At 40.2% G+C, this 11,392-nt stretch overlaps 1 protein-coding gene across 2 annotated transcripts; it reads left to right on the forward strand.

Moving 5' to 3' along the window:
• Positions 1-290: 290 nt before the first annotated feature.
• Positions 291-10,962, forward strand: si:ch211-197h24.6 (uncharacterized). 2 transcript variants are annotated; one of them, XM_022193001.2, is made up of 12 exons: positions 291-402; positions 2,107-2,191; positions 3,593-3,623; positions 5,700-5,777; positions 5,866-6,005; positions 6,087-6,212; positions 7,130-7,175; positions 7,591-7,656; positions 7,754-8,157; positions 8,248-8,352; positions 9,500-9,599; positions 10,629-10,962. In XM_022193001.2, the coding sequence occupies exons 2-12, from the start codon at positions 2,120-2,122 to the stop codon at positions 10,670-10,672; spliced, it is 1,212 nt and encodes a 403-aa protein (XP_022048693.1). In that variant the 5' UTR covers positions 291-402; positions 2,107-2,119; the 3' UTR covers positions 10,673-10,962. The 2 variants fall into 2 exon arrangements, with proteins under 2 accessions (XP_022048693.1, XP_051813364.1); XM_051957404.1 differs by lacking the exon at positions 3,593-3,623 and having other exon boundaries at positions 334-402.
• The last annotated feature ends 430 nt before the right edge of the window (positions 10,963-11,392 follow it).

The raw sequence follows: 11,392 nt of genomic DNA on the forward strand, positions 1-11,392 counted from the left end.
AAATAAATATGAAGAAAATAACAAAAAAATACAAGGTCAAGTGACCAAGAAAATTTCAATACCGTACTCTTAGGTGTGTGCCGGTAAACTCTGGTGTATAAAATAAACGCAATTTATAGTTGTCCGCATAGTTGGCTTTTAAATATTAGCTTACTTCTTTTCTGAATTGTACAGACGTCCGATTCAATTTAGGTAATTGTAATTTCGTTATACTAATATTATCTATTTTGTGTATTTTATAAGGTGAGGGGATAAAACAGCGTTAAAATATGTCTTTTTTTTTTAAACAGGCGAAATCGTTATACTACTATCCGCTCCATGAAGCTACTTTCGGTTGCAAGCTAGTTCACTCTCGCGACTGTGTACTTTGGGAAACTCGCAGTTTACGCTTGAATATACCGGGTAAGTTTCGTTTTATTATCTCACTGTTTTATTCGTGGAATTCCCTTTTGTAGGCAGCATTTTAACCTGCTTAGTTATTTATCAAAATTAACGTAGTATTGTGGAAAAACTGATAAAGTGAAGCCTTACTTGCCAGGGCCTCACTGGCTTTTTAGCCCTGACATATACAGAGCTAACTATTATTTCGTCTAATAAATACTGCAAGTTAGTTTGAAATGTTTCGGTTTTGGGCGTTTCCTCAATACTTGAAGAGTGTCCTACATTAAATAAAAGCGATAAAATCCCATTTACCGCTTCTACATCCGTAGTCCACCTGGCTACATGGAGAGAAGTTCCAACCAACATCCGATATGTTAAAACCGTTTCTTTATCATGAATTTTCATCCAGATGGTTCAAAGAGGTTATACGGAGTCTAGAAATGCATTCAGAAGCACGTTGTTTGACAAACAATATGGATATTTAACATGTGGCATTGTTTACTCACAATTAGCTCCGACTGTATACAAAGGCTTGGCGGTAAAACTCGACAATTTATCACCGTAAAATGTTTAATTCCAGCCGATATCGATAGTTATTGATCTTTTAAATGATCATTTTAAAGTAAAACACACACACAGTGTTTCACAATGTAGAATTTAATCGCCTTACTTTCACATTAGCTCCGTGAGCCGCCTCTTTACCAGCGTGCCGCAGTAATAGTTTTAATGTTTGCACTGCAATGAAAACATACAGATGGGGCTGTAACTAACATTTTTTTCACTGTTGAGTAATCTGTTCATTATTTAACCAATTCTGGCAGCAAGTACTGCAATTCCAGCTTTGTTTATGATAAATAAAGATGTGGATAACAAAAATATCTTCTTACGCACAGTCTCTCCTCATAGCAAGCATTTGTTTTTAAAAAAATTTTGTTTTCCTGGTACATGCACAGTTGATGTGTGTACAGCCTGCACGGTCGCAATTATTTTATTGCATGCAGTCACTTGATGAAATCTTGTGGACCTTCATGAGTGTAATTTAGAAATAATGTGGTGTTTTACTTTCTGCAAGAGTCTGCATTATGTAAATTATATCATCTCCCCAAGTCTGAAAGAACCCCTATACTTAAAATGTGGGTCGACTACATTACAAAGAGAACCTTGCATATGGTTGTTAGTAATGAGCATGTGCGGATCGACTGTAAGTATGCAAGAAGTCCTTAAAGTGGACCCCCATGAACTGGAAAAGTAATATAACAAGCAACAACTACACATCCATGGATGACTGCAGCCATCAATATATGTGTCCATGAGGAAAGAAGTCTATTATTGAGGGGTATGATGGGCTGTTTATGAGCCAACACATGTAGAGTTTGTTCAGTCAACTGAGTGGGCTTTACATTTTTGTTATGTGTGTTTGTGTTGGTTTACATCTGATGCATTTTAAGTGAAACTATCAAACATCGTGTGAAGCTATTTTCTCGTTGCTATTGATGAATTGTCCGTTGTCACTACATATTGCTGTTGTTTTACTGGTCTGACTTGGTTTAAACAGAGACAAATTGGGGCTAGCCTGGTCCTGAGAAGACAAGAAGCAACACAGTAGCTGTTAATCCACATAGATCATCACTCAATAGCCACTAATTAGGGTGTGTGTATCATTAAAGGAGATCAGTTGGTGCGTGAATACTTTTTGATACGGTCTGCTTCTTTGTTTCATGCTAGAGAAACTGAGGAAATGGAGGGTCAGGCTTCAGTGAACCAGCCTCCGCCAAAAAGTGGGCCACCATTTCAAAAGAGAAACCTAAAGGTAAGTATCTCTGTGTGGCTGCTCTTCAACACTACATGCAACCAAAGCAGCACTATAAGCTTCAGAATCAGCTTCACAATTGCTGCTTGTTGCTCAAAAAGGAAACATGATTTTCTCCTGATATATTTTCTTAATAGGCATTTTGTTGACCTGCCTTTTTGATGCCTGATGGAGACCCAGAAGGCAGGAGTCTCTGGTGGACTCAGTAGCTGCCTCTGAGTATTCAGGCCTGCTTTTTTGCACTCTGGTTGATAAAGATGTCATTCAGTGGTTGGGCTTCACATATGAGGTCTGTCATTACTGGAATTTTTCAGTGTCAGATTTGCAAAGTCCAGTTGATTGACTTCACTATGCCCAAATTTTTTTGATGTTGTTAATGTTTTAAAGTTTGTTTCTTGAGCAAAACTTGGTTATCTCAACCATTTTCAAGTGGCAGGCCACTCATTTTTAGTTCAAAGTGTTTACGGATCATTTTGCTGATTCGTAACACTTTGTCCTGTTATAGTCATTGACGATTTAATGACCTAAGCTTGTGGTTTGCATCACTTCTCAAAAAAGCACTTCAGTGCATAAAGCACTGAGTGAACACATCACCCTTTTATGTGCCATGACGTTCAGACTGCCTTCTCTTCAGTCTGCTGATAAACACAACTGTTATGTTCAGTTTTATTAGAGAATTAGTTATACAAGCACTGCGCATAAGGTTGATGACTCTGCAGTCTATTATGTCTGAAAGGTAGGACTGTACTACACATCCTAAAATGTTTGTTTTGCAAGCTCTTACTTGCATAACACGTAAATCGGACCATCACGGTTAATTTTTATCCAGATGTTTTACTGTTATGAGATGCAGGCAGCATTTTTGATTTTTGTTGTGACTATCTGCTTGTTTCTGTCGACTGTCTCATGTCCTATTACAAAAATTATGTTCGGAAACATTTACTTCAGCACCCATTCTTGTTCCTCCAGGCTTCAAAGTGTAACAGGAATGACCTCCATGCTTTATACGGCTTATGAAACAAGCACATTCAGAGCTCCCACACACCCACTTTTGTTCTCTTGGGAAAATTCCTGAGGTCTTGACCTCACCATACTTTAATGTGGCCCCTGTAGAGCAGCAAGTTTCCAAATTGAACTCTGTTTTTTCCCTGTCAAAATGCTGATGTTTTACATTCTCATTTGATGAGAATTCAGACTCCATGTTTGAGACTGTGTTTGCACATTTCTGTGACTGCTGCTGCTTGATGCAGGGCTCATAAAGAATGAGGAAACTGTGGCTCTTTGGCATAAAAGATGTGGCGGACGTGAACCAAGTATTCAGTCCTCTGCAAAGTGTCATCCTCTCACTAATTCGTGTGTGTGTCTCTCTCCTTCTCGTGGGTTTATTCCCTTTGATGACAGAGAAAGCTGCCGCAGAATTCTGCCGATATAGGTAAGTATTTTTACACACTGCGCCACTTCCAGCGCTGAGAGTTGAAGTCTGAGTCTTCTCTGCTTCACGTCATGGGTGGTGGCTTGTTCACTGCTCTGTTAGACTCTCACCCTCAATGACTTGGGGGGCTGTTGTGGTGTAATCGCATTTTCTGAACACCTCAACCCACTCTCCTAAAATGTTGCTTCACTGAAGGCCTGCGCCATAAGCTCCATTAGTCCCAAGCGACACTAAACATAATCTTAGGACACAGTAGTACAGCCATGCATCTGCAGTGGTTGCTTATTAAGTTTTAACGCACATTATATTCTGTGATATTTAAATGCAGTCCAGCTTTTGCAAATATTTGCCTGTGTTACATCAGTGCAAACTCACCTGTTTATGAGAGTATTTTTAATCATTGCAGGAGTTTTATGGTGCATTTGCAGGAGGGCTGCTTCATTAGTGCAGCACAGAAGTGACTTTCTGTGTCTGAGCGCGGTGAGAAGCAGTGCATCATGGGATGTGGTGTCCTGCAGCCCAGTTTGGGTCTAAACGGGGGTTAGCTGATAACTGCTGCCCCTGTTGTTGTCTCAGACATCAAAAGCACACATGAGGAGTTTGGGTGTCTAATGGTTGTTCAAATAGTACAGACAGATTAAATCTCTTGACCCTGAGAGGCTGCAGGTAGAGTAAGAACATCAAACACTTTCCTAACTTCATTTTCTTCTTTAGTGGGAGTATGAAGGTTGATGGTTTCTTCCAAGAAATTTGCAGCAGAGCAAAAATATAAAGGCAGCATGCAAATGGACTTCTTCTCAGGCTTCATGGAAAATTTTTATTTTAGTCTTTGTGCACAAAAAATTTTTTTGAGCCGTTTAACCGGTGACAAATTGTCAACCTTTGAGTTAAATCACTCTCTGGTCAGGTGTGGCTTTAACAGAGAATGATCAGATGCTGACTAGTATACAGACACTGTTTTGACCAGGGATTGTAGAAATCCACCTTAAGATGCAGCTTTATTTAACTGACATAATGCAACAGATGACAAGAAAAAGGTGACAAGATATGCTGGCTTGTCAGTTATGGCAGCAGCCAGGCACTTAAATGTCAACAACTCAACCATTTGTCATCTGAGGAAATCATTTTCAGTCTGCCACGTCACCAACCAAGCCCAGGATCATCACATTCAGCTCATTCATTTATGAAATTGTCTGCAGTCGGCTGCAGAAACGCTGATGAAGCTGCTGATGTGGATAACCAGAGAATATTGGCTCAAACTGAGGAATCTTCTAAGAGACGCTGGTTTGCCATCTTCTCCCCAAGGCGTTTATCTAACAGCAGAACGGCATCAGAATCGTCTCCGGTGGGCAACTACTGACATCTTTTGGAGACTAACAAGTTTGTGGACGATCCTTTTCATGGATGAATCTTGTTTTCAGCTGCACTGTGAAGATCACAAATGTTGTGGCCCATGGAGGTGCAGTTGTAGCAATATGAGCAAGGACATGCTACAGACAGTCGCAATTTCAATCACTAACAATATCGAGATGAAATCCTTACATCCATGGTTATGTTGCTCATTCGCTACCATCACTTGACGTTTCAGCATGCTGCCTCGTGTCTGCAGAGTCTGCACTGTCCTTCTATAGCTGCTGAAAATGTTCCACTCCTACCACAACCCGCAGAATCTCCAAACCTGTTGAACATCTGTGGGATGATCTGCTCGTCCATCAAGGCGATTAGGTCCCCCAAAATGTCGGTCAACTTCACCGAGCCCTTCCAGAAAAAGTTGGATAATAATCTACAAGCAGCATTGACAGCCTCATTAACTCTCCTACTGACTTGTGATTTCTGGGTTTCTTCTGCACATTATAATTTCCAATATGCTTGATTGTTTCATGATGTTGCAGAGTTGCCATGTGTCGGAAAAACAAACACTTACTCCCTTACGGTAAAAAAGAACAAATAGAAGTTGCTAAACTTTTACATGCTGCCTTTATATTTTTGTTCAGTATAGTTTGGTAGACGTAAACTTTATTTCTTGGACAATTTTTAAGCTTTTATGAGATGTTGACCGCTGTTGTATTTCTGCAGTATACACAAAGGGGACTTCTATCTACACCTTACCGTCTCTCAGCAAACAGTTGAAGGGGATCACAGAGTGCGTCATTGGTAAGCAGAGGTGCTGTTTCCCCCTCATACATTTCTCTTTTTCATACAAAAATGCAATAAATAACCAGTGATCATGATGTGTCTGCAGGCCTCCAGTATGTGTGGGAGTACCGCAGCCCCAGTAAATCCGTCCCGCCGCACTACCAGTGCAAACTCTGCTCCATGTCACGCCTGCAGCACGACATGCTCGACCACGTGAAAGGCTGGAAACACGGCTTCAGATACATGGTGAGTGTCGTCGCTTTGATCGTCTGCCTCAAAAGCGTGGCGACGCAGATTTATTGTAACCGTTTTACACTGATTTTGCAGAAAAAGGCTCACCCTGACAAAGTGACCTGTGAGGAGGACGAAGCAGTCAAAGACCCCGCTATCAGAAAGGCGGTTAAGGAAGCTGCTCTTGAAGTGCAGAACACAGAGGGGAGGGGACAAATTAAGGTGATTTGACCTTTATCATCACACCAGTGATACAAAAGTCTTCATTTCGTAGATGGATTACAAGAAACGTGTTGTAGCAGCAAATAACAAATCACAACCAACACAAACGTACACTAAGCTGACATGAAATATGTAACAAAAACACTACTTATAGAATGAGAATAGGATTAAGATTTTGTGTTTCTAGTCAAAAAAGATTGGGATATTGACTAGATCTACTTGCTTGTAAAGATCTTTAGAAACGTTGGTCTGTTGAGGAGTCGTCTTTGCTGGAATGTTTTGCTACTAAATACTTGGAAAAAAGATAAAACACTCGGAGGCAGTTTCTGGGTGTTTTTTTATTTATTTCTGTCACATTTATACTCACTGTGGGCTCACTTTTCACTGCAATATAAAGTCCTGCATCTCAATGGAAACAGCACAATCATGACTAGAAGCAAGGAGAACTCAGAAATTACAAAAAAAAAAGTATTGGGTGGGGGAATAGTGCTCCACATAGTGTATATGTTTTACTAAATGTATATATTTTTAAACCATCTACAAACTAGGAGCATCGAATTTTTCTTTTTTTTTTCAGAATCTTGTGCAGTTTTTTTTGTTTTTTGCTAAATTGTGAGATGTGTAGAATATAGTCACTTTGATTAAATATCACAATTTTAAGATTATTTTTCTTCAAGAAACCTTCCGTCAGACTTGATACTTTTACAGACCGTCAAATTGTTGTTGTTGTTTTTTGCATAATTCTTTGCTCCCTTAAGTCGAGTAACTAGCAATTCCTTTGAAAGTCATCTGCCGGTTTTGGGGTTCAAAGACTTATGCGCCCTTAAGCAGCTCATAATATAGTCATTTACAGGTTCAGAATTGTATTTTGACTAGAATATGTTTACATGCTTTTCTGTTTCTTTTGTGGCCTTTAGGTGATCCTGAAGGAGCCTTTTGAAGTACCTGCTTTTAAAGGATTCCGTAAGTTACCCAGCTGTACTTGCCTGACAACTACAGCCATTGTTTCTTTTATTTTTTTGAGCTCTTGGCGTAAAAAAAATAATGCATTAACTTTTGATGATAGGGTTTTTCTGAGTCATCCGTATCTTTATTATCCCCCGCCACCACGAAGTGGAAAGGGGGATATAGGTTTGGCCTCCGTCTGTCCGGCCGTCCGAGATGAAGGGGACAGCTTTTCTCGGAAACTATTACAGCTAGGATTACGAAATTTAGTGTGTAGCTTCACACCATGGACACCTTGATCAAGTTCGAAAATGAGACCTGTGCGATAATATTTAACAGAGTTATGGCCCTTTATCACTATTTTGGATATAGACTCATAGACATCGCATGTGGCGGGGGGTATTGATGACCATGTCGTCTTGTTCTCTCACAGGTTCTGCTGTTCCTAAAGTTGCGCCCCCACCAGCTCCAGGGGTGGGACCAATGGGACCACCCTTTGGTGAGTCTGTGTTTAAAATGCACTCTATCAAAGCGTCAGTGTTTGCTCTTCTTATGTTGAACTACAGTCTGTAAAGCAACCAACACTTTTCCCACAGGTCCCAGGTTCCCCAACTCGAGGTTTTCAGGTGAGTTTCCTCCTCACCGTGGTCCTCCTCCTGACTACTCGGCAGGTGAATACGGAGAACCCGGCTTCGGAGGCTACTCCAACAGACAAGAGTTCCCTGACTCCAGTAGGGAAGCGAGGCCTTTCTCAGACAGTATGGGCCGCCGGCCAATGGGAGGCGGGAATGGTTTTGGCCCAGGTGACGGCAGAGACGGGTTTGGAAGGAGTGGACTGATGGATGAGAGCCCAAGCAAAATGTATCCTGAACCTTTCCGGGGCAACCAGATGCGGGGAGGTTTACTGGACAGACCGATGGACAAACCAGTGACCAGGCCGGGATTAATGGGAACAGCTCCGGAATCCAGCACCCTTCCTAATACTCTGCTCACATACCTGGTAGGTTACGTGTTAACATTTATTTTAGTTTTTAAATTGCTCATTTTTTACATTGAGACATACAGTAACTTCATAAAAATGTGTTTTTAGGATTCTTTCCGGATAGAAAACGAGAGCGATGCACAGCTGGTCCTGAAAGTGACCCAGAAACTAACAGATGTGCTGATGGACTACAGACTGAGGAGCGTGTCCACGGTAAGAAGCTGCTTTTGACATGATTCTCTGACAAATAATCTTGTTTTTAATTTAATCGTTTAAGTTATAGTCGATCCTTAACCCTCTGAAGCTCAACATTTTTCTTCTATTGTCACACTTTTGCTCACTGAGGGTTCAATTTTCGGTGCAGTATAAAGTCCTGAGCCTCTACGGAAACAGAACAACATGACTAGAAGTAGAAGGAACTCCCCTTTCCTGTAATATGACAAAGCTATAATGCCATAAAGCACACTAAAAGGAAAACAAATAAGTTGGATTTATTCAACATTTTTTTTACCAAAGTGTAAAAACTTAGAATCAGGTGCAACAATTTTCCAAGTGCCCACAAGGAATACCATGACTGCAACTCAGTGTAAACTATTTGTTTTTTCATAAGAGACCTGTAGAATAAAGTGATCTTGATGCAGTCTGACAATTTTAAGCCTAATTTTGCTGCTTCTTCCTGACAAAACCACCTGACCCTAAAGTTACAAATCCAGCAATTCCTTTCTCTTTTCCCTTTCTAATGTCGTAGACGGGCAGACGCTGTAGGAGGAAGACATGCCGGAACACTCTGCTCTGGTCAGGATTAGATATTGTCTATTCTGACGTGACCAAGCCTACTAGTTGTCTGCTTAGTGGTCTGTAATCTAAATCTGACCTTCTCCCAGCTACAATATTTACCCAAAGATCAGAGAATCCTCAGAACTGATGCTTACATGCACTGCTGCTCTGTCGGTGTCACTTCTCCTGATATCAGTAAACATTACTGGCAGTCATCTGAGTTTCTGCCTCCTCCTTCTCTCTCTCTCTCTCTCGACTGAACGGGGTCATTTTGACATTTTTACAAAAAGATTAAGAGCCTTTAAATCTGCATGTGACTTCTGTAGGTCAGGGAGTTCAACCTTATCTCGCCTACGAAACTTTAGTGATGTTGTAACCTAATTAACTTCTTTACCATTAAATTGTATCAGTGACCTTAGCATACTATCAGTTGTTCAAAGTCCAACGTTTTACAGCTATGTAGTTTTTGATGGTTTGATAGCAGTACCAGTAAGATCACATTTGTGAAGATTTTCCCGTTGGTAAATCAATTTAAATGTGTATTTTGTGGTGTTTTTTTTCCCCCTTTTTGTTTCCTCCTCAGGGTTCAAGTCTGAACAGCATGTCAATGAGCTCCACAAGTTTCTCCTCCACGCCCTCCAGATTGTCCACCAGTAACGACCGATATTTAGGCAGTCTCTCAGGTATGTAATGGCCAGCTTCTCCTCTCATTTCTCAGTTCCTTGATTCGTTTCCTCACGTTTTAGTCTCTCTCACCAGGGACATGAACAGAGGAGTCGAAGGAAGTCAATTAAATAGCAAGTGGCGCATCTGCATCGTGTGTCCATCGTTTTGATCTGTCAGATGAGTACAGCGCTGGTCATGACAACTTACAGTATAAGTCCATTTTTAATTCAATTATGAAAGATGGAAAAGAATGCCTTTTTTTTTTAAAAATGTACCACTAGAGCTGCAATGATTATTTGACTGGTTCTCAACTACTAAAATGACAATTACTACCAACTATTCTGATAATTTAATCAATTTTTCAGGTAATAAAAGTCTAAATTCTCTGATTTCAGTTCACTACATGTAAATATTTTCTGGTTTCTTTTCTCCTCTGTGACAGTAAACTATATCTGAATTGTGGACAAAACAGGAGATTTTGTCATAATTTTCTGACATTTTATACGTCAAACAACTAATCAGTTAACTGAGAAAGGAATCAATAGATGATGTCAATGAAAATAATTATTTGCAGCCCCTTTTTCACAAACGCACATGCAGTAAAGTGTAAAAGAGCCTTGATACAAGGGCAGGTAGAATGAAAATTCAGATGAATTCCTTCTTTAATGCCATGTTGTTGCTCTTTTTAATGTTTCGGGCTTTGCTATAAAAATGAAGTTTATTATTATTATATGCAAAGCCCCTCCTCCATGGTTTATATATTTCAGTATTTTGCTTCTTTAAGTCAAAATGCTTCCTGAGATGCACTTTTAGGGCCTTTCAAGATGATGTTCATTTCCAGGTCAAAACTGGAAGGACAAAGGAGACAAGCTCAAAGTATAGACATAAAATGAACGTCTAGTCTTCTCTTAGGTTCCCATATCTTAAATGTGCCTCATGTTTAACCGAAGGACACCAAAGGAATTCCTGAGGCACAGACGTCAACATGCGAGCGAGTTATTCGTTTGTACTCTGTTTAATGCTTTCATCATTCTGTGTTTATCCAGGTCCATCCAAATACTCCGATGGTCCATCCAGATATTACAAATGACGAAATGGTGACACCTCGATCTTCTCCCCTCTTTCTTTCCATCAGTCATGACTGTCCAGCAGTTAGAAAATTTAGGTTTTGTGATATTTTTATGCACCTGTGTTACTTCTCCTGTCACCACCAGGTAGTTTTGTGTTTTGTTTCTTTACACATTTCTTTAGAAGATGGGGATGTTTCTAACCTGGAAAGTTTTACACAAAATGCATGTTTTCAACAACTTAAACTGATGATTTTAGTGTATGGCTGTTGTTACATTTCCCAAATTCAATAAAGGCCATGGGGAATACCGATGTGTTGTACTGTGAAATGCATTCATGCGGGTATTTCCTTTTAAAAACCTGTCCATCAGGTTTTGTGTTCCACACTAGACTGTTTGAGATGCTGTCTGGCCTCCATGTAGAGCAAGTTTAAAGAAACAACTTGAATGAATTCCAGCTTCAAAACTTGTCCTCCTGGTTCTGTAGCAGAGACAGATTCCTCTTCTCAAGTTTCAGCGATGTCAGAGTTTCAAAGTGTATCTTGTTGGACTGAGGTTATTATTTAACCAGGAAATAGACTGAATGAGACCTTTCACAGCAACGTCCAGGCCGAGACATGTAGCAGCTTGCAGAGGTAAAATGGATTAAACAAGGAGTGTCCCATAGCGTCATAAAATCACAGAACTAGGAGACAAGTCAGTGGGAATGACACAGCAGGTCCAACGTGTCGGTCATAATATGT

The sequence above is a fragment of the Acanthochromis polyacanthus genome, chromosome 12, assembly GCF_021347895.1.
Source record: "Acanthochromis polyacanthus isolate Apoly-LR-REF ecotype Palm Island chromosome 12, KAUST_Apoly_ChrSc, whole genome shotgun sequence".
Lineage (NCBI taxonomy): Eukaryota > Metazoa > Chordata > Actinopteri > Pomacentridae > Acanthochromis > Acanthochromis polyacanthus.